The sequence below is a fragment of the Rhineura floridana genome, chromosome 3 (assembly GCF_030035675.1).
Source record: "Rhineura floridana isolate rRhiFlo1 chromosome 3, rRhiFlo1.hap2, whole genome shotgun sequence".
NCBI classification, from domain to species: Eukaryota; Metazoa; Chordata; class Lepidosauria; order Squamata; family Rhineuridae; genus Rhineura; species Rhineura floridana.
In genome coordinates, this window is record NC_084482.1 from 59,132,871 (window position 1) to 59,157,415 (window position 24,545).

Below are 24,545 nucleotides of genomic sequence, written 5' to 3' on the forward strand. Positions count from 1 at the left end.
ACAGATACAGGTCAAATATAAAAGACATTCAAAACAGCATAATTAATAGAAAAATAAAGTTTGTTTGTTTGTTGCATCTGTATGCCGCCCCATAGCCGAAGCTCTCTGGGCGGTTTACAACAATTAAAAACAAATATACAAATTTAAAAAACATTTTTAAAAAGCAATTTAAAAATATACTCTTAAACATAAAAGTTATGAATAAATGTCAAATACAAAAATACAATACACTCCACAAAACAGCATTGTTACTAAATAAAAATAACTATAGTAGAATCTGTAACACACACACCCAGTAACCCCTCAAAATATGTCCTTACCCATCTTCCACAGCCATGCTCCAATCTGAAACATTCCCACCAACCATACAGATAACTAATCTCCAGCTAAACTACTATTAAGGAACAAAAGCTTGGTCTACAAAAATACATAGCAGCATCAAGCATAATTTACAACTCATTCATCTACTTCCATTGAGGACAACACAGTGTCATACAAACAACACAATCACTCCTTCCCTGTCTCTCACCCAGATAGGGCTATAATCTATACCTGCTCAGTCTCTCACACTAAGTGGTATTGGGCAACTTTTGAAACACACAAGAACATGACAACCCAGATTCTCACTCTGGGCAGCAAAAGCACAATTCCAACTAACACCCAATAATACAACACCACTGGCTTCCTTCTACCAGATAATTCATTCAACAGTACAAAATTAAAGGGGGGATGCCTTCATGGAGACCCCAAAAGGTCTGCATTGGAGCAATCTTCTTATCTGTGGGCTGGGCACAGTCAATTAGCCGCAGGTGTTTCCACTCTCCTCCTTTGAAATTAGCAACAGCGTCCTGGCTTGCTGGGCACCTCAGAGCAGGATGGGCAAGCCGATGGAACAATGTCTTCCTTGTCTCAAGACCCCTCGCCAGCAGCAATAGGAGAAAAAAAGCAGAGCAGGTCAGCATCCTAGAAGTGGGTCTGGAGTGTCTCTCCTTATCTAGTCTGTGGGCTGGGCACAGTCAGTTAGCCACAGGTATTCCTACTCTCCTTTGGAATTGGCAACAGTGCCCTGGCTGGCTGGGCACCTAGAAACAGGGTAGCTAGGCAGATGGAATAGCCTCTTCCCTGTCCCAAGACCCCTCACCAGCAGCACCAAGAAAAAAGAAGAGCAGGTCAGCATCCTCTTGGCTCTAAATCCAGCTTATGTGAGGAGGGGCTGGTCAGACCTGTCAGATCAGTGGTGTGAGAGGCAGAAGTGCTGGAAATGGTACCCAGGTCCCAGCTTCATGATCAGGCCTCAGCCAGATTATGAGACAGTCAGATTGGGGGCCCTTGAACCAGGGACCACTGAATCAGGACCACTAGAGTTCGTACCCTAGAGCCTGCATCCCCCAAGTAATTGACCATCTCCATACCAGGGACCTGCATCCCATGTTGGGCCATCAGCACAGGCTTGTAGGGAAATACCTGGAAGTATAAGGAATACTAAGATCCATCCTAAGGGCCTGCTCCTTTAAGACCTTCCCTTACTCAAGGAAAAGGCAGTGGCTAAGAGGGGTGATCTCGGTCTACGTGAACAAAAGGGCTTTACCATTGCCTCCCTCTGAGGCTAGTCCTCCCCAGCTGGCTAGGGCCTGCTCAGCTTGCCACAGCTGCACAAGCCAGCCCCTTCCTTGTCTGCAACTCCCAGCTGGGGGGCACCTGGGCTGCTTGGGCCTATGCAGCTTGCCCACGGCTGCACAGGTGGCAGGGCACGTAACCCCTGAGCCACTCACTGTGGGGGTTATCTTTAGCTGGCCCTTTACATCCAGAAGACACGAGCAGGAATTTGAACTCACAGACTCTGGACTGCCAGCCAGGCTCTCCTCCCCACTGTGCTATACTCCACCCAAAATTGCTTCCAACTCTATGACACCAACTCTGACTCCACAGTCCTGATCATATCCCCCTTACTCACATTTTTTTAACTAAAAAGTTTCAAATCTTGTAACATTTCCTCATGGAGGAGTTGTTTTAGTCCCTTGATTGTTTGGATGCCCTTTTCTGCAATATTCTCCACAGTATTTCAAGTACAGTTGTACCATATTTGTATAATGGCATTATGATATTGGCAACTTTATTTTCAATCTCTTTCCTAATGATCCCTAACATGGAATTTGCCCTTTTCACAGTTGTCACACATTGGGTAAACATTTTCATCAACCACAATGACCCCAACGTCTCTTTCCTACTCAGTCTTCGTGGGTTCAGACTGGATTAGTATATATGTGGGTATTTTGTTGCCATGTGCATCACTTTACACTTGCTTACCTTGAACCACATTAATGCCGATTCACTCTGTTTGGAAAGATCCTTTTGGAGCACCTCATAACCCTTGTTTTACCAGCCTAAACAGTTTAATGTCATCAGCAGACTTGTACACCTCATTGCTCACACCTCGCTCCAGATCATTTCTGAGCAAGTTAAAAAGTGCTTGTTCCAATACAGAACTTCTGGCAGCTCCACTTTTTACATTCCTCCGTTGTGAGAACTGCCTATTTATTCTTACTCTCTGCTTCCTGTTCTTTAACCAGCTCACTGATCCATAAGTTGCTCACTTCGTAAAACTCCGTGATCCATCATGCTCTACGGGCCTTTTCCACAATTTCCTTGAATTTTAGCTATGTCAGTACAGCTAATATACAAGGAGATGGTAATTGGGGAGGGGGGATATTTATTTGTTTTACCTTTGTTGTTCAGGCTTCCATAAATGTCCAAATATTGAACATGCTGAACTCTGCTTAACTATAACCATGTGACAGCATTGTAGCATATAAAGTATGCACTGGGCCATGTAAATTAATGTTCTTCAATCATTTCAGACCCCGGGCCCAGCTTTGAGTGCTACATGGTGTCCTCTTTCAATTTTTAATCATATTTGTCTTCCTGATTTTGTTTCTCTAAGGTGATCAGATGCAAGGGAGTTACAAGGATTCTGTATCTTCAGTAGTTGTGTAGAAGATGAAGCTTGTCATGCTGGGGATGAGAAAATCCACTGCTTTTGAAATTCCCTCTTCCACATAACTTCTAAAACTACAGGCTGGCTACCCTTATTAGCATCTGGCCATCCCTTCTCTGTTTTCTGTTTTACAGTACAATCCTAACCACATCAACTCAGAAGTAAGTCCTACTGAATTCAGTGGGCTTACTGCCTGGTAAGTGGGAGTGTGGTCTACTTGTGAATCTCAGCCCATGAGTAGAATGCCAGTCATGTAAATGCTTGTCATGGTCATAGTTGCTATATAAGTTTTTACACTCTTACGATTTGCTTTTTAGCACAAGAAGTAATAAAGACTGAATAAAATTTCATCTGTTTCCTACTTTCTTAATAGTAGGCTGCAAAGTTCTTAGCTTTTAGAATATTTCTGTTTTTCAAATAAATATTGCACTAGTCTCTCTCTGTAAAACTAGTAACAATGTACTTGACTGCAAAACTGACAGTTTTTTCTCCCTAAATGGTTTGATTAGTTACTAGTGGTACTTTTGAAAATGTCATGGAGTGTGATAACTTTATTTTGGGATAGTGCTTTTTGCTGGTTAATGACAGGCATAGTTCCACTATGCCTGTTAAAGGCAATTGGCCACATGAACTCTTTCTGAATAAAATGTGTAAACATTTCTACGACAACGTGCATTATACCTCTTCTATGATGATCCTTACTAATGGGAGAAGATTTTTGTTTGTGCTTAGATTCATCATGCACTTCATAACTTTTGACACAATTTGATAATCTTATTAGAAACAATATATATATTTTACTTAATAAAGGGACTAGGAAAAAGATCCATAATTCAGGCTCTGTGACTTGTGTGTTACTTCTCTCTGGTAATGGACCGAGGGATAGAACCTTGAAGAGGGAGTGTTTGAAGGTGTACTCTGAAGTTGATCAACAGATGGGGTATGGTTGTGATGACTTACAATTTATAACCATGCAAAAGTAAGGTTAGAAAGCTATCTGAGACAGTTTTACTTTAAAACCTTTCTGACACTTAGCCTCTAGCAACTGATCAGGCAGCAGTTTTTTCTCTCATGCTGCCAAAATACCTCTTTAGACTAGGCTTAACAAACAGGCCTTTGCACTCTTAAAAAACAATTGATCTGAGGCAATTACAGGATTCAAATCCTATCACCTTGTCAATTGGGGATTCTCCAGCCTTCCTTGAGTTGGGCCGAGGTGCTGTTTTTGCCAGTTGGTTTTGGTGTGTTCTAATTTACAGAGAACACCTGTTCCCTAATTAGCCATATCCCACCTCTCTCTCTTTATTTCCGCTCTTTTTGATGTATGAGCTTATCAACTTTTTTTGAAGGGATTGCGTTAACCATTTGACTGTGTGTTCCTAAGAAAAAATGGCTGGAAACTGAATTAAAACTTCCAGACATAGAAAATGGCTGCTCTTCTTTTGGTACTGATTCAAGCTTTCTGTCTGCTCACTATGTCGTGCTTTGGGGTACACCAAATATTTGTTGATGAAATAGTGAGAAAAAGGAAGCATTCTAGGATTTTACTACCCACTGCAGCTGGGCGTATTGTGGCTAGTGTTGCTTCTAGCTTGTCTCTAAACCAGAAACGAATGGAAGAGGCTCTCCAAACTGCTTCTGGTGCAGCAGCTTATGAGCATCATTCTTCTCCTCCTCAGACTCTAATGCAAGGTTTGGGAATATATGGCCCTTTAGACGTTGTTGGAGTCCAACTCCCATCATTCCCAACCATTGGCCATCCCTCCTTGGGCTGATGGGAGTTGAGAGTCCAACAGCATCTGGAGGACCACAGAGTTCCACTCCTGCTCTAATTGCGAGATTTGTCTAGAGTAAGGAGGCAGGAGAGATTCTCTCCCCAGCAAAGATTAGTCTAAACAAACCTGATGAATGTCAGGAGACTGCAGGGTCTTGCTCTGTGACCTGATGTTGACTCTGAATCCCATGAACTATCTGCACTACCTGGTTGGGATTGAGTGTGATGGAGTGGCAAAAGCATCGAACTTTTCAGAGGAATGGCTGGTCTTTAGTTATGTGTTTAGCCTGTTTTGGATTAGGTTATTATCTCCTTGCAGAATTAGGTTCACAGCTGAGGAGTATTCCTGGAACGGGCATTGTTCCTGCAACATATGTTCATTTTATATTTAAACATACATGTGAAATATACCCATCAAGCTTAACCTGGGTGGGGAGTGGATAGGCATCCTAGAAATCCATGTGGCATATTTGCACCCAAACTTCAAGCAGCCCACGGGGGACAGCCTTCCTCTCCCCTCCTTGTTTTTTGTGATACAAGCAAGGGAACATGATGATGAGGCCTTTCATGAAGGGCTGTAACAAAGTGGGGGAGGGGGCTCTTTATACATAGTTCAAGCATAGTAGCATCAGCTTGGGCACATGAGAACATTCTCCATCTAAGGTGGGGAACCTGTAGCCTTCAGATGTTGTTGGACTACAACTCCCATCAGGCTTGCCTATTGGCCATGCTGGTTGGGCAATTCGGCAACATCTGGAGGGCCAAAGGTTCCCTGCCCCACATCTAAGGCCAGCGTAGACTGAACCTTGCACCAAATGCCTGGAGTCCAGGTGCGTGCCTGCCCAAATATCAGTGTGATTAAGTGAGGAGAGTGCTTCACTGCTATTATTTGGTAATGCAACAGAGTTTGATAGGAATCTGCTCTTGACTGTATTCTGTGTAATTTATTTCTTTAATGCCCTTAATTTGCTTTTTTTGGAAGAACCCCTGATCACAGCCACTTTCAGAGCCTTTTGTCTCACATACAAACTCTCTTGCAAATAGTAGACCTTTCTGCATGCTATTGGCCCTTCTTTTTAACTAGCACAAGTTAAGTGGCTTATCACTTTACAGTTCTCTGGCACTGGGATTTTGGAAACCACCACATTTTACTGATTGGAGAAGGGGGTGCTGTAGAAAAATTCACAATGTATGCCACACTTTGCATCTTTATTTATTTTGTTATGTTAATTTATTTAAAAAATTTCTAATCTGTCTTTATCGTTACCATTCCCAGGGCAGGGTACAACATAAAACATAACATCAAAATACAAAAAACTGGAGCAGATAAGATATATCACTAAAATACCTATTAAAATGGTATTTTAGTTGCTCTTTGGTGCCAAAAAGTTGTGCTTGTTAATGGAATGACTTACATGGAGAGTAGACAAAAACTGCATCAAATAAAGAGCTAAGACAATGCTTTTTCACTGTATTGGAAAGGAGAATATAAAAATGACACTTTTTATTCTTTCCCAGTCCTATCTGGAGATGCCAGGGACTGAACGTGGGACGTTCTGCATAAAGGATGTTCTCTATCACTGAGCTACAGTCTTTTCCCATAGCGGGACATGAGCCAGCAGTGTTCTGCAGCTGCAAAAAAGCTAATGATTGTAGGTTGCATTAATAGAACCATACTTTCCAAGTCACAAGAAGTAATAGTTGCATCTTACTCTGAACTTAGTTGGGTCTCATTTGGAGTACTGTGTGCAGTTCTGGATGCTGCACTTTTAAAAGGATGTGGACAAATTGGAACAAGTTCAGAAGAGGGCTATGAAGATGGTCAGGGTATGAAACATAAACCCTGTGAGGGCTTTAAAATATGTTATATGGTGCTTGGCATGCAAGCAAGCATCTCCCCACAGTGTATAATTAAAAGTACAAAATAAATACAAAATACACCTTGATTAAATTAAAATGGAAATACAGGCATACCCCGCTTAACGTCGCTTCACTTAACGTTGCCTCGCTATAACGTACATGCTCCATCCATCCCCATACCCCGCTTAACGTTGGCATGACACCGCTGTCATCTAGTGGTGATTGCGTGCAGTACAAGTGAAAATAATTGCTTCACTTTAAGTTTATTTTCACTTAAAGTATACTCTCCGGTCCCATTGCGAACGTTAAAGCGGGGTATGCCTGTACAGCCCATTAAATACTGGTAACATTGGACAAAACCCAGAAGAGAAATTATGCATATAGTATTGCCTAGCCCTTGTAATTTAGGGACCATTTTTCATGAGCAAGTTCATTAGCTTTTGGGTGGGATTCCTCATGAAAAGAAGTAGTAGAAGTGAAACTGGGAGAAGTTTCCATTTCACAGATTTCTCAAGTATGCAGAGGCCTTCTTGGGCATTAATGCATACCACTGCTGTCACTTTTACTAGCTGGGGCATAACATAATGGTAGGATGCCCCAAAGCCTGTAAGCTCTGAGGTGCTACACTGACTTCTAGGAGCTGGGGAAGAATCCCAGATCAGATGGAATTTGATTTAGCATGCTGAAAATATTCACTGTATTCCCACACATTGGGCCAAATTCTGATAGAATTCATTGGCATCTTTAATACTGCAGCATGGCAGGATAAAGAAAGGGAAAATACTAGTAATGCTCTGAGCAGTGGTTAGGTTTCAAGGTAACTGTTTTGGCTTACTTTTATCCTCAGTCTGCATATCGGATTCCCTGAACTACATTGGGATGCTAGATTGGGTTTGACAATGAATTGCCGCTGGACAGTAGCAGATCGCATGGTGGGACTGCACTGCTTACGTGACTCCCTGGGAGGGTGTGGCAAGGTCAGCGCAGTGCAAACATGATGGTGGAGCCAATTTGGTGATCCTGCTGGAAGTGACCTCACTGTTGCCCCATCCCTCTCTCCGTCCATTTTGGTAAACAGGAGCAATGACTTGGAACTGGCCAGCCACCCTGCACTGCCTGCTACTGCCACTGGGTAAATGAAAATGAAAATGGAACACAGTCCATTAAATATATACTTTCTTGCCTTAATATTTTTCATTGTCATTTTAATTGTGCAAACAGAGAAGTTTTTCTCTTATTCTTTATATTTGGACCTTTGATACAGGGAACAAGAAAGAAAACATATAGTGAAAGAATCAGTGTTTCCCTTGACTAGTAATCTTTTCTCCACCCTCTTGCCTTGCCAGTAAAAATAATCCCTCTGGGATAGATTCTGTTTCACTTAACTCACTCCATGCTCATCCACATTTCAAACCTTTTGACATTCTTTGAGAGTTATTTAAAGCTCTCTTCTCATTATATTGCTTAGCTAATTAGAGACTTTTACTGGAGTAGTACTTCATACCCCAATGATAGCAAATCAGCATAAAGAGGTCACAGCTCCTTTGCACGCTGTGCATTTTCTCTGTTGTATGCCTGTGCAGTGAGGGAAAATTGTGTCTTTTAAATGTTTCTCTTGGCTGCTAATCCTGCATTTTGACAAGTCTCTCAGAAAAGGTAAGTTTTCAAAATACAGCTTCAAGATACTATCTGATCCTATTCACATCCTCACATTGCTATCGACTAGTAGTTTTCAGCCACTGGATCCATAGTCTTCTTGGCTTGCAGAAAGAGAGCTGACCTAGAGAAGGAGCTAAATTCTCAATCAGCAAATGAAGAACTCACTTGTCAACAGTGAGATCATGCCTGGTTGTATGAATTGGTTTGTTGCTTTTCCACATGAACGTGCCCTAAGTGGCTCACAATGCAAGAACAGCAATAGAAATCAAAGTATTCTTACCATAAGCATAATGGAAAATATAATAAATATTTCACTCCAAGCAAACCACTCTTTTCAACGTTACTACTATAGCAGGTTAAATTCAATACAAAATAGACCGTATCAGTTATTAAGACACTATCAATTGATATTATTGAAATATTTAAGCCAGCCAGATGAAAATATCCAGTGCAGTCGGATGAGAAATAATATAACCAGTTCCTCAAAAGTGCATAGTACAGGAAATGGCAGCCAGATTTGTTACAGCTTCCAATGTAAAAAGAGCTAGATGCAAAGTTATCAAAGAAATCTTACTTAAATATTCTGAGAAATTTCCAATAAGTAACATGCACTCTGATAAGGTCTTATAAACAAATAGGCCCTCACAATTAACCAAGCTAATTCTCCCCTCTCACCTGTAGAATCGCTATAGTATACTCCTCCTTGCCCCCCTTCAAATGAAGACCGTAGAACACCCTCACCATCTTGCATACCCCCTCCTTTCACATTCTGGTGCAGAGACATGATGGGTGCGGGTGAAGTTCAGTCTCTTCCCCTATGCTTTGGATGTATCTGCTGTTCTACCAAGAGTGAGGCTAAATCTGTCTGCAGGAGGAATTTTGTATGACAAAGTCTCTTCCAAAGGGGGCTAGCTGATCTCAGACTTATACATATGTAGCTGTTGAAGTGCAAAAGACACTACCTCTTGTTAGGGGCTGGTCGCTTATTTAATGTATGTAAATTTCCCATCTCAGAGTCTTATAATGTATGTATTGATCCTCATGTAGAGGTAATTATGTGTCCAGGTATGCAGACCACCTCATAGCATCCAGTCAAGCCTTGAAAAGTGCAAAATGTAACTGCTCCCCCCTTCTTCTAGTTCTGGGCTGTCAGCCAATGACTGTGCCTTGTATAAACAAAAGCAGGTAGCACATAGCTGCCAGACACCTGCTTCCGCTTGAACTGACTAGTTGTTATTGAATGGTTTAGTTGGTCCTGTTTGCTGCCCCTGGCAGGCAGCATGGAGAAGGACACAGAGACAGCATCTGATAAGACAGCAACTGATAAGAACACAGCTGTGGAGCAAGGTCAGAGCCTTGAGAAAATCCTATAAAAGGAGAGAGTTGTACTCTGCTAGTGGTCAGTCTCCCTGGAGACTGAGCCGAAGACACATAGCATATCAGCAGTACCGCTGACAGCAGAGGTCTGCCTCCCACAAGAAGGTTGGCTGACAGGCAAGATTGTGAAGGATAATAGAGCTTTTTCTGCCCAATAATACAGAGAGTGTTGGAAGACATTTTTTGGTATGCTAAGAGATTTGGGACATTGGGATTGGGCCTCAAAATTGGATGCAACTGTAGAGTTCCTGGAACAAAACATAATTTTGAGACCCCTTTGATGTTATGTCTCCCAGGCTCTCAAGGATCTTATGATTGTGACTGTGTTTTGCATATTTGCAGATTATCTTGACCCATTCCAATCTGGGTTCAGGCCTGGTTATGGGACTGAAGTAGGCTTGGCTGCCCTAATGGATGACCTTTATCAGGAGAAGGACAGGGGGAATGCGACCCTGTTATTTTTACTTGCTCTCTCAGCAGCTTTTGATACCATTAACCATGGTAGCCTTCTGAGCTAACTTGGTGAGATGGGTATCAGCGGCAGTGTTTTACAGTGGTTCCAATCCTATCTCCAAGGTTGTTTTCAGAGAATAGCATTGGGTAATTGTCTTTGACCACCTGGCATTTGTGCCGTGGGGTTCCACAGTGTACCAACTTGTTCCCCATGCTGTTTAATATCTTTATGAAGCCAAGCCCTTGGGAGTGGTCATGAGGAGATTTGGGGTGAGATGTCAACAGTATGCTGATGATACCCAGCTCTCTTTCTCTGCAACATCTGAATCGGGAGAGGCTATGAAGCACTGGACCAGTGCCTGGACTCGATGGTGGGCTGGATGAGGGCCAGTAAACTGAGTCTGAATCCTAACAAGACAGAGGTGCTGTGGGTTGGTGTTCCTGAGTTCGGATAATTGGTCAGTTGCCTGCTTTGGATGGGGTTGTACTCCCTCTGAAAGAGCAGGTCCATAGACTGGGGGTGCTCCTGGATCCATCCTTGTCACTAGAGGCCCAGGTGACCTCCATGGCTAGGAGTGTGTTACGAAGGGACCTTGAACTCCCGCATGAGCGTAGCTCACTAGAAATCCAAGTCCCCCAAAGAGAGCAGCAGGATCTTTTTGCTGGAGTTAGCTGCACGTCACCCCCAGAACATGTATAATTTTACCCTTAACCCAATAACACATACACTGAAAGTAAAATAAAGAGTGGTTTTATTAAGAGAAGAAACAAGGAAAAATATTGCAGTTTACAATTGCAGTTAACAATGAGTAATTTTCTAACTATTATTCATTCATTCAGCAACACTGGATACACTAAACCAAAGAGACTAGCCCTATAAACATTTTCATATTAAGCTCACCCACACAGAAAGAAAGAAAAAAGAAAAGGAAAAAGGCCCAGATAGTTGCATATACCTTTCCTGGAGAGTTGTTGCAAGCCTAAAACTGAGAGAGACCTTTCATATCTAGTCCAATGAGCAAAAGCTCCACCCTTTGTAACCAGCGCCAGTTCTCACCCAAATCCATAGCTCTGAAATTGTCCCAAAGATGCTAGCGTGCGTTGATAAGAAAAGCAGTTGTTGCAGCCCCCCAGAATATGAACTGAACTCCCCTTCTCACTCCTCATGTTTTATACCTTTTCCTAACTAAACTGACCCCAAAGTAAACCCAAAGTAAATGTGATCAGGAAGGTGGGAACCCACTCATTTCCTGATAAGTTCCTGGATGATAGGTGTGATCTCCCTGCTGTAGATTCCTGATGATTCCTCAAGGTTAAGATTATCATAATCCTTGTGTAAAACAGTTTCTTTGTTTAACAGGAGTTTATCCTGTCTTCTCCAAAGGCTTAGAAATGCACAACACCTCCTAGTTTGAAAGGAGCTATTCTGTTTCCTCATGATGGCCTAGATTATCATAAACATTTCCTTTGTTTGAAAGGAGCGCCTATTCTTACTGGGTGACAAATCCCAAATTTCCATGAGTCAGGAAGTCTATACCTTCAGGCATTGCAAGATATGTACTCAGAGGACACAGAGGGGCTGTTTCCCAGGAATCTTTGCTGTTGTAGGCCTTTTCAAACTCTGGTTCACTGAGATGAATCAAAGATTAAAAATTCCCAATATTTGATACCTCATAACAAGTGCCTTTTACCAGCTTTGGCTGGTAAGACAGCTGCAGCTGTTTATGGACTGGGATAGCCTCACCACTGTTGTCCATGCACTGGTAACCTCCAGGATTACTGTTATGCTCTCTATGTGGGGCCTCCCTTGAGGTTGGTCCGGAAGCTGCAGCTGGTGCCAAATGCAGTGGCATGACTGCTCAGTGGGACAGGGTATCGCCAACCTGTCATGCCACTCCTGAAAGAATCGCACTGGCTGCCCATTAGCTACAAGGCTAGGTTCAAGGTTCTAGTTTTGGTGTACAAAGCCCTGTACAGTTAGGGACCAGGATACCTGAAAGATCGCCTTACCCCTTATACACCCAGTTGATCACTACGTTCTGCAGGTGAGGGCTTCCTGCAGATACCATCTTATTAGGAGGTCCATTCTGCATAACATAGGAAACGGATCTTTAGTGTGGCAGCACCTATCCTTTCGAATTTCTTCCCCTTAAATATTAGGTGCCATCTCTGTTTTCTTTTCAGCGCCTACTGAAGACTTTCGTCTTTCAACAAGCCTTTTAAGTAGAGGCCTTATCCCAATCTGCGTCTGTGTTGGAATTGCATATTAAAATGTTTTTAAAGGTGTTTTTGAAGCTGCTTTTAAATATGTTTTGTTTTAATATATTTTAAAGTCTTTTGTTTTTAAGATGTTTTAAAGTGCTTTTAGTGTTTTTGTTTGTTGCTCTGCTCTTCTTCTGGGAGGGAGGGTGGGATATAAACGTAATAAATAAATAAATCTACTCATTTGAAATTTATATCCTGCGTTTTTCCTGCTAACTTACTTATACCAACTAAGCACTGACTAACGGCAAAAATTTCTCTCCTTGCAGTTGTGGTTTCTGTATAACATGGCATACTGTTTAACTTCTGTTTTTCTTTTTTTAAAGATTCTCAGTCCAGATAGCAGCATTAAATTAGATTTTACGATGTCACCACTTTTAAAAAAATATTGTAAAGTGTCGTGCAATCAGTCTTGTGTGGTATAACATGATATAAATAAAAATACACACATACATCTGTGAATTACAGGCACAACTAGGGCAGATGTTCAGTGCATTGGTTATGCTGCTATTTACTCTGAAATACTCCAGGTATTGCTGAAGGCTGGGAAATACTGGGTCAGCTTTTTAAACAAGTTGTAATGTTTTGCAGCTCCTCCTCTTTCAGCAGCTACTTTCACACACACACACTTTGGACAGAATGATTAAATGGCTTGCTATTGTCATATATAAAGAGCCCTTACATAGAAGACCCAATTGATGTCAGTTTTTAGATCCATGAAGGTATAAGCAAGTCAGAATGTCTGGTGGAGTCATGAGTACTTCTCTCCTTTTGAATTAAGAACAAGGATAGTTGAAATTGTCTTAATGAACTTCTTGAAAGACATTATAGAGTTTTAATTGTTAGCCATTATAGGACCACAAAAATATACATTACATCATTCAGATATTAATACATTATTATTAATAATGACATAGAGGAAAATAAGGCATGATACAGTATGCAACAGGATGCTTTTCCAATTTTAGATTACATTGGATATTCTAGTACAGGATAGACCCCCCCCCAATTAGCACAAATACATAATTGGATAAGGCAGAAGACTAATGAAAGACTTGATATTATGATTACTCAGCTGTGGCTCCCAAGAAAAATGAAATTAAACTTTGATGAACTTAAATGTGCAGAAATAATTGAATGAATTAATTGGATTTAATTAACTGGTTGGCTATTGGATTCATACAAATGATTGTTGTTTCATTTGTAATATGGGGTTCAATCTTTAATGAATTTGCTGACTGTATTATAATAAAAAAGTTAATGCACTAGCATATTAAAATCAAGAAATTGAATATTGTTGTGATATTGAGATGAGGAGCTTCAATGGTTTAAAGCTCTCTTTGTTTTAATGTTAATGGGTTTAATGTTTAATTTAAAAGATGAGAAATAACTAAATAAAAAAATGAAGATTAACATAATATTCATCTAAGAGATGCATCAGAATTACAGGTCTGAGATTACTAGATAAATCAGGGCAGCCCCAGAGAGAAGGAAATATACATTAGGGATAAAAGAGAATTTAATTTTTATAGTTTGAATCCAGAGGAAAGATACGTTTTTCCTCAAATGTTAATCCTGCATATAAGAAAAATCTATTTTAGAATGTCTATGCATGAAATGGCTCTCAAAACCTTTCTTTGGAAAGCTTATTACAGAAATAGATGCTTTCAAGCCAATGATGATTATAGGAGGGGTGTATGTGGAAGATTATACACACACACACACCCATATGTCAATAGGATTTTGTCATTCTTTTGTATGCTGTATTGTGCCTTGTTTTCCTCTTGCGGCTTAATAAATTATTATTAATAATAATACTTGAATGGTGTAATAGATATCTGTCTGAATGGAAATGAAATGGAAATGGACTGCCTTCAAGTCATTCCCGACTTATGGCTACCCTACGAATAGGGTTTTCATGGTAAGCGGTATTCAGAGGGGTTTAGCATTGCCTCCCTCTGAGGCTAGTCCTCCCCAGCTGGCTATAAGACTCTTCAATAATGGGGAAACAGTTGAATATTCATAAAGTGGGTTAAAGAAGGAACTATTAGAACTAACTATTGGAACATTTTACTTTGGGCTACATACAGACAGTTTCAAATCATATCCCTACAAGAACTCACAGTACTTACATTAGGGGACCCTTATTAAGTTGTTGTGCACATGAGAAAGAGAAAAGAAATAGAGGTTATGAAGGAAATTGTATGCAAACTAATTATGTTTGATGTATTTCCAACTGGTAAACTGTGGGTGGTGCTTTCATTTTTGTTTCAGGAGGTTGCAGTGCAACCCTCAAAACAGTCAGGGGAGCAAGTGTACATTTACAGAGGAGGCCAAAGCTTCACAGATGCTCTTCTGCCACCACCTAAACCAGCAACTTTAAAAAGGAGACTTGTTTTAAAAAGAGAGAGAGTTCAGGTCCCTCCTGAACAGTTTTACCCCGTCTCCTTCCCTTTTGGTTCAGGGGTTCCCAAAATCCACCCTCTCTCGAATTCAAGTGAACGCTCAAAACAAAAGGGAGACCTGTCTTAACCTGAATTAAACTGCAGGAAAAAATACACATTTGGTTTAACAAAAACATTTTGATGTCAGTATCAGCTCTGATAAGTTATGGAAGACTGCCTGGAGCCTTGATGTTATTGGCAGTACTAAAATTAAAGATGATAGTATTCATTATACAATGGAGATCTTACAGATATTTACTAAAAGTTGTAAGTGGACAGCCCATCTCAAGAGCAGGTTTCTATTTTTTAAAATAATATTAACATTCCAAAATCCAGCCAAGTACGTAAAAGTCTATTATGTGTATATATAGCCTTCAAAGGGGGAGAAGGCACTATGCTGAAAAATAACAAATTCAATGGTCCAAGTGGCTTTTTCGCCAAGTTTTCTAAATTAGTACGTTAACTTACTGTGCCTGTTTTTGCATTTTTACAAAATGTTGTGTATTTAAACAATAAGTGGATATTTATTGTAAGCAGCTTTGAGCACAGCTTACTTTGGAAGGGCAACATATAAACCAACTAAATCAGTCAATTTTTTGAGTGCTGTATAGAAAATCCTTGCAGTTAAATTGCATCCCTGAGACTTTGATTAAGGCTAAGTTAAGTAATTCATAAGAATCATTTTCCAATTGACATTAGGTGGGTGCCTTTGCTGTATTTCTTTTAGCGCCTGCTTAAAACTTTTTTGTTTAGACAAGTCTATCAAGACACAGATGCTGATATATTTTAAACTTTTTAGCCTGTTGTTATTTTAATGGGTTTTTAGAAAACTAATTACTTGTCTTTAACTGTTTTTATAATTTTATTTTTTTATACCTCTTAGATTTTTTTAAATAATCAAGTGGTATATAAATTTTGTTAAATAAATAAGAAATGGAAAGATCCTGAAATATCAGACTTCTATTCACTGGTTACATTATTAAACACCAGCTATAATATTCTGCCTTTTATCAATGCAAACAGATTAAAAACTTTGTGTGTTGATACATTCATCCAGATAAGGCAGATTTTTTAAAAACAAAAAACAAACCTGGAAGCTCTCTGATAACATGAGGTATGTGGCTAATACAATAAGCAAATAGTAAGAGCACCACCCTGATTTTGTTTCTATACATTCAAAAAGCACTTGGTAGACTAGAATGGTAGTTTCTATTTACAACCATAGATAAATTTGAAATAAGAAAAATATTAAAAGTGCTCATTGATTATATAGTATATCTAAAGTGAGTATCATGATAAATGGGGACCATTCTGAATTTCTTAAAATACAAAGTGAATTCTACAATATGTTTCCTCTCTCTGATTTATCTTTGCTGTTTTTGTGGAGTTATTTCATTTAGCAAGCAGAGAAGATATTTTGAATATGCAAACAGGAACAGTAAAACATGTTAGTGTCATATGCTGATGATGCAATAGCTATGAAAAATTCAGTCATCTCTGGTTTTATTAATAAGTATTTATAGAAAAACTTCAGCATTTATAGAAAAGCTTCAGAAAATTTCCTGACATCTAAATTTCTAACTGTGACATTAGTGTAAGAAAACAAAATGGTATGTTTGTGATATCTAACATTAAATGTTTAGCAATTAAACTATCATAATTTGTAAAAATTAGGTTCCCAATAATAATAATAATAATAATAATAATAATAATAATTTATTATCATCATGTTCCAACGAAGTGTTTGGTGACAAATGCTAGATAAAGTTTTTCACAGTGGCCAACCAGCTACTAAAGAGAAGTACACACAAGCAGAACATGAGGGCAATACCTCTCTTACTGTTGTTCCTAATCAACAGTTATCCAAGCACAGTGCCTCTGATTGAGATAGTAGTATATAGCATCATGACTATTAACTATTGATAACCTTATTATTATGACATTTATTATGACATTTATATCCTATCTTTCCTCCAAGGAGCTCAAGGTGGAGTACAAATATGGTTCTCCCCCTCCTGTTTTTATTCTTACAACAACCCTGTAAGGTAGGTTAGGCTGAGAGACACTGACTGGCCCAAGGTAATCCATCCTCAATTAGTGTACTCCTAAAACCATCTCAGGTGGTGATAAGAACATAGGGTATACTTTATGGACAAGAAAAGTTGCATATATAAAAATGTTATCCTCGCATTTCATTTAATATTCTCCCAATCTTCATTAAGCAAGCAGCATTGCAAAGTTGACAGTGATTAATAAATGCATCTCGTATGGCAAGTAATGAGTTTCTCAAAAAAATAAATGGAGAGCTAAGTGTATGAAATATTGAACTGTGTTACAAAACTGCAGTATTGGTTGCACTGTTGGGGACTTTTGAGAGCTTTGAAGAATATTTATGGCTTTCATTAGAATGAGAATAAAGAAGCTCACTGACTTTCAGCTTTATGTAGGAATTAATAAGGACAGACTTGTAGATAAAGCACAAGTTAATACTAACTAAGTTTGGGAAGAAAAGGGTAAGAATAGAACATTGCTTGTATAGGCAATGGGAATATATGGACATATGGTTTATAATTAATCTTACAGTATTTTACCAGACATTTTAAAGAGATGTTGATGTTTAATAGAGCTATAACAGTGTGAATTGTTATACTATCAATATAAGGGATCTTTAGGGCTTTTTCTACAACTTTATTATATGCTTTTAACAAATAGCTTTTCAGAATCATCTTTAAATGTCCTTTAAAATAACATGTGAACAGCATATTGACATAATTACACACAGTAAACAGCAAGACCTATTAAGACATAGCATGTCTCAATTTATAGCCTCTAATATAAAAGAAGATTCACTGCAGGTTCTTAATAGATGGTTCTTGACTCCAGGAAAATTGAACAGAATCTGTCTGACAAAAGTGGCTATAGAAAATGTGGCAATTTGAAAGCTGATGATGCCTTCTTTATATTATATCTAAGAATTAAAATGGTCTGAATGAATCTTATAGATTGAGGGATGAAGAGAGAAATGATGTAGGGGGATCTGTAATTGGGACCCTTGCTGTTTCACAGCAGGTGAAGGGAGGCCTCAACTGGGTCGTTTTTGAATGAAAATCATAACCTCCTTCATCCACCCAGTTGCTTATTTGCCCCACTGGGCAAAACATACAAGTACTGTGAGGCAAATAGCAGCTTAGGGGCAATTTTTATTGTTGCAAATAGTAAAGGGGGGAGTTTAAAAATTCCTCTCTTACCACTGCATTCATAATTAGATACAATCTTGGCATCTGCTATAAAATAATGATAATGATATTTTAATAATAATAGCAGCAGGAGGCAGGCATGATATCTGGGTCACAGTAGATCTACTGGTCCTTCTTCTGGGTTATTTGAAAAGGTGCTAAGGAGGAAGCTGAAGTGGTGTAAAGCATAGTTATGTTGGCCAAAATGAGGATGTGAAGAGACGAGAACCAAATGTCTCCAAGAAAAGAGAGGGCAGAATCATGGGCTGTATCAATCTTAACAAATTTGGTCTAGGTTAAGAATGGAAGAAGAATGAACAACCATCTTTTAGTTACTTTTGAAACAGTAGAGGGGTTATCCAGAAATAACTTTAGACTTTTTGCATCTTCTGTAAATTTATACTGATTTGCCCATTACTCTTGTTGATTATATGCTGATGATCATTTTTGTCTTATGATGTATTCTTTACACTGAATATTTAATATTGGTATTACAGTATCTTTTATTAATTAAAAACTGCTTGAGAGTAACGCTAACACAGTTGGAATCCTGCTAGAGCCGTTTCCAACAACAAGTATATAAGTCTAAACAGAGTATGCAGCCTGGGAAAAGAATGTAGAATAAATATTTTGTAGAGCTACATAGCAGCCATAGCAAATTTTTGTGAACCCAGGAGAGTCCATGTTCTAATTCTGCCTCAGTCGGAAGTCAGGTGAATAGTTTGATTGCAAAGCAGATCTGTTTTCCTGTTTAAACAAATGAATAATTTTCAGTAATAGAGAGGATTGTGTGAGTAGTTCATGGTAAGTTTGCTTTTCTTTAACTCCATGATTTACTTAACTTTTTGTTTGTTTTTATTTCAGGCAGCATTTACCCTCCTCTTGGGCCCTTTCACTTTTTTTAATGTTCAGAAAACCAAGTATCTGCAGATAATGACATCACTGATGAGGTGGATAGGTAAGTCCATGAGCATCTCCTAGTCTCACACCTACGTATTTATTTATTTAAGCAAGCTTTTATACTGCTTTTCAGGCAGACCTCACAAAGCAGTTTATATTTATTTATTTATAAAAATATTTATATATTGCTATTCATTTTTTTAATATCTAAGTGATTTACTAAAGATATAAGCACAAAATAAAACCATATAAAAATTTAAAATTTGGAAATCAGTTAACTATCTGTTGCAGAAAGATATTGCTTCAGTTGCCTACATATAAGTCTGGTGACATAGGAAGGTTTTCAGCAGGCATTTAAAGGTCAGAACAGAAGGTGCCTGCTGAATCTCTTTTGGCAGAGCATTCCACAAGACTGGGCCTATGACAGTAAAAGCTCAATTTCCTGTTGTTGCCAGATGAGCCTTGCTATGATGTTCCAGCAGATGATCTCATTATCTCAGTGACCGAGCATGGATAATAAGGGTTCAGGTGGCCCCTAAGGTATTCTCAGTCTAAGTTGTTGAGGGTTTTGTAAATTAATGCAAGCACCTTGAACCTGATTCAGTAGTGGTTGGATAGCATCCCATATATCCACATGATATTGTAGTGGGTTCCTCCTCTGATGTTAGAATATTCATGTGATTACACTGCCTGTATGAGTAGATTTATGCAAATGAGATGGTGGCTGATATACTAATAGCAATGCAGGAGTTGCTGCATACAATAACTTTTGTATTTCCTTTGACCAGGCCACAATTGTTTATATGTCATGAGCCTCTCTGATTCTTATCCAGGAGACTAAGGTTTGTTTCTGCAATTGCTAGGCATCTTGGAAACCTGGAGAGAAAAATAAACTTCATGTGTAAAGAAACAACTGCAGTATAGGAAGATAGATACATTTTATTAAAAGGTGTAATTGAATTGGAGGCTTTTTCATTTTTATGTACCTAACACGGCCAAAAGCCGTTTTTCATGAATCCAATTAAGATTTTGGATAAATTGTTGAAGGTAGCATAATATAGGAAGAAGACTCTAATGAGGTATCGAGGCCAAGATTGGGCAGATCAACAAACACAGGGCATGATGATAATATCCCAGTTATCTTTAGAAATGGTTGGCAGGGTATTTCGTAATATTATCACCTTAACAAAAAGGACTACACTTATTATTCTAGTGTTCATAGCTCTTTTTTATTATGCTTTTGTAACATCTTTTTCAAAAAGCAGAAATGGATACAGTGATTCATACTGATCATGCACCATTAACGCTATTGGGAATTTAAGGAGAGATCATAACCCATTTGGGCAGCTAAATGTCCTTGAATTACAGAAAGTAGTCTTTGCTTGGGATGCTTAGTTTGGGATGACTGGAGATGTGGTGGTGCTGGGCAAGTTATAATAAGCCCATTATCATGGATGGATCGTTCCCTGGTGAGATTTGAGCTGATGGCTATTACATTTGTCTGCTGAGATAGGCGACTCATTAAGACAGTCTGCTCCCAGATACATAAGGAATCTGAAGGATTTCTGAATGCTCGGGGATTTTCCCATTGGCACAGCTGGCACTCATGTTGAGGTCCTAGTCTCACTGTAGAATAGTGAAATGGAAATGGTCATTGACACAGTTGCTCCTTAGTGCCCTCTCTGACATTGTGGAACACATTTGACTCAGCGGTATTTCTGTGAGCTGCAGGCAGTGAAGCAGGAAGGGTGACAGCTGGCACAGAAGTGGTATAAATCCAAAAGCAAATCTAATGGAATGTGGATGAGAGTGCATTGTCATGCCCATCTGAGGGCAGAAAAGGAGAATTACTTCTCTGCCACAGTTACATCCTCAAGTAGCTATCCAGCTGAGCTTTTCCATGTGGTGAATCAGAAACCTGACCAGAGAAAAAGACAACTGCACCATTGGAGGGCCTGCTGTGACAGGTTTGTTAGGTACTTTGGGAATAAAGGGTTGTATCCAACTAAGTCAGAGTAGACCCATTGAAATTAATGAACCTAAGTTAGTCATAGAAAGCTGGCTTATACTGAAATAGACCATTGGTCCTTCTAGCTCAATATCGTCTATATACTGACTGTCAGTGGCTCTCCAGGTTTTCAAACAGGGAATCTTTCCTAGCCGATAGAGATTGAAGCAGAGACCTTCTGCATGCAAAGCAGATGCTGTACCATTGAGCTATGACCCTGTTTGGCATGTGTATTATCTTCAATGGGTCTGCTCTGAGTAGGAGTAACTACCACCCAGAGTCACTAGGATCCACTCTGAACTCGATGCCTGTGTTAGGACAAGACTTGAGGAGACTTCCAGAGCAGGAACTGGTTTGGTTATATTGGATCAGTTTCAGTTATTGCAGCCTGGAAATCTGGATGTAGATAAGCTACTTGATGAGGTTTGGTCTACCATTGATAACATTGACTCTTGCCCATCATTGCTGATAAAAGCTAGCCAAAGGAGATTGACTGTATGGATCCAGGGAGTGGTGACTGCTTTGCTGCAGGAGGGGCATACGTCATCCATCCTCAGAGGCAGTAGTGCCTCCTTGCTTAGAGGCTCCCCCTGGACCCTGAAGTGTTGATCAACTATCGCCCAGTCATGAATATCCTCTTTTTTGATGGTCATCCTGCTATTAATTCAGCAGCTTTGAATACTGTCAATCATCCTCCTGTAACCGTTGGACATTGGAAGCATTTTGTTACAGTGATTCTGCGCCTACCTTCAGAGTTCACTTCCAAATATTAGCATTGGGGGACTTGTGTTCAAACCTTTATGAAGACAGTGTCCTCTGAAAGCCATGGAGTGTTGAGTGTCAGTTTGAGGGGGGGGGGAACTGAAGGAGGGCTTGACTGCTCAGCTGACTATAATCTTGAACAGGAGCACTCCTGTTAAGGGGTACGTATATGTTGCAACACTTCTTTGTGGGGCTACACTTGTGGTTCCAATCCTGATGTTGAGTTGTCAGTAGTGCATTCACTGGGAAATGGGACGTCTGCTCTGCAGCTAGGGGCTATCTGAGGACAGCTAGTGTTTGTTCTTCAGGACGTTTGATACAAAAGTTCCAATTGTAGAGCCTGGTTTCTTCAAGGGCCTTTTTAATACTAATATTGTCTGGCTATTGTGTAAAACTTACGAATGTCAGTATCTCCCTACTTTTGCCAGACCATACAAAATCTGCCCTCCTTGGTGGAAATGGTGATCTTGTTAAATGGTATTAAGAATGACAAAGTAATCCCTTCTCAGGCCCAGTTGTGATCACTCAGATTTGTGCAGTGTGTAAATTTATCATGCAGATCTCATCCTGTCTCTTTGACAACCTGACAACTGACTTTCCTGAGGTTGTAAGATAGTGCACAAACTAAACGTTGTCTCTGAGTGCTTGGTGAAGAAGATAAAGCTGAGAACAGTTTGGGTATGATGTAGGGAGGAGCCTGTTCATTATTTTAATCCCTGTTCAGGGTCAGTGGAGCATAAGCTACCCCCAGGTAACATTTAATGACAATGGCAATGCCTTGCATTCAGTGCAAATGACTTTGTTATGTTTTTATTATATTTTCCAAAGAAGAAGGAAATGTGTTGTAAGTGATCTTATTGCTGAGTCAGGCCTATTGTCATCAAGTGCAATAAGTGTTCATGCAGGACAGCAGTTATTCTGTGAAGTTTTGCCTGTGATTTTATCCATGTGGGTTCAGATTTTTACTGGTGCCTAGTATCTTCCCGTTGTGTGAGCACACACAAGCTTTGCAAATTCCATGCTTCTTGGTGGCTATTAAGTGGCTTTACGAGTTTAAAAAGTCATCCTTTCTTAACTTGGATACTGACTTGTTTGCTGTTAACAACCCCGTCACTGGCCTTAACTCATCTTCCCTTCCCCCTGCCCTGTTTTGCAGACGCCATCCACCTGGACTCCTACAGTACTGATAGCATTTCCTGGCTCATTACAGGGCAGTAGTGCTAAAGGTGTTTCTGGAAGCCTTCTTGAGCTTTCATGACAAACTCTTTGTGTCAGGCACGCTGATCCTAATTAGTGTTATGTACTGTTAACAAGCGTGCATGTTTTCTGCTTCTGAGTGTACACTGTCACTTTCTCTCTCTACTTAGTTTGGTTAGTTTTCTTTCAAGCATAGAAAACCTGACAAATTGGAGGTCAGAATCTTACAATGGAGCAAGAAATGTTGGGAAGCTGACCCTCCCCAATAAACCATGCTTTAAAATTCTGACACACAGTATGCCTGTCATAGGAGTTGCCTTACTGCACTTGGTGTTCTCATTCAGGCTGATTGGCTTCAGTCTGTACTGTTTCACAAATACGTTCAATTAAGATTATTATAGCTGAACAAAGATTACTGACAACAGTAAGAATGCTGCATATGAAGATCATCTTGGGGACCTGATTCTTTTCAGTTCTAGTGAGTGCAGTCACTTGTTTTGAAGACAGCCACCTGCTAACAATATGATCTAAGAAATCTTTGAAATGATCTAGCGCTTCAGAATATAAATTTAATAAAACCAGGAACTCCCGACAGCAGGGGTGGAATTTGTTAGCAAGGCCTTTGGGGCACGATGAAACAAACTCTCTGTCACAACAAATAAGAGGAAGAAGGGCACTAAACATGCTTACTCAGCTCCATTGGATTCAGTGAGACTTGCTCCCAGGGAAGTGTATATTGGATTGCAGCCTAGGACACATCACCTGAAGTGAAATAAGATCCAGATTAAAAAAAATCTCTCAATGCAGTCTCCTGGATCCATATTGCCTCATCTAGAGATCCCTATCTGTGCAAGCATTTTTTTAAAAACCTGCAAAAATGATTATCTTGCTTTTGCATTAAAACCTATCCTCAGAAATTTCTTTGTGTGTGCACGCATCCAAGGCAAACAGAGTCATGTGGGCTGCATGCAGCCTCAGTAAATAGTATTGGTTTAGTGTCTCATCTGCTTCCAGGAATGACTGTGAATGAATGGGTTCTCTGGAGCTTTCTGCTCATGGCCTGTGTTGTCACCCACCAACCAGAGCTGGCTACATTTTGAGGCTGGATAGATGGACACTTGATGAGATCTCAATAAAGCTGTTCTTAAGACCTGGAGCTCATGGAGGCCATTGTGATCCACCTTTAAGTGACGTTGCATGTTTATATTGAACTTAAGTCTTTTATGCTTGACTCTGTTTCAGTTCTGAGCTGGAGGGAACTAATTATGCAATGTGATACTATTCCAACAGCACAGTTTTTATTTTCTTATGAGGATAATATTTATTTATTTATTTATTACGTTTATATACCGCCCCATAGCTGAAGCTCTCTGGGCGGTTTACAGTAATTAAAAACATTAAAAACAAATATACAAATTTTAAAACACAAAAAACAATTTAAAATTTTTTAAAAACAATTTTAAAACACATGAGTTTTACTTTGGAAGCTGTATTGGTGCTTTCTAGATGAACACTGTATGTAAATGTAACATCAGTACTCCATGCTTTTATAGGCGGAATGATGGCATTTTGAGGCTAGGAGTGCCTTTCATGATTGATATATTCATACACAAACATA

The 24,545-nt window shown here is 39.6% G+C and overlaps 1 protein-coding gene across 2 annotated transcripts in view; it reads left to right on the top strand.

Annotated features, from left to right (window-relative positions):
* The window catches only part of TMEM104 (transmembrane protein 104), a 123,749-nt gene that overhangs the window by 65,058 nt on the left and 34,146 nt on the right, over nucleotides 1-24,545 (top strand). For both annotated transcript variants that reach the window (XM_061616090.1, XM_061616089.1), the window contains exon 9: nucleotides 18,925-19,018. In XM_061616090.1, coding sequence (XP_061472074.1) covers nucleotides 18,925-19,018 — 94 coding nt within the window. The remainder of the gene's footprint in view (nucleotides 1-18,924; nucleotides 19,019-24,545) is intronic.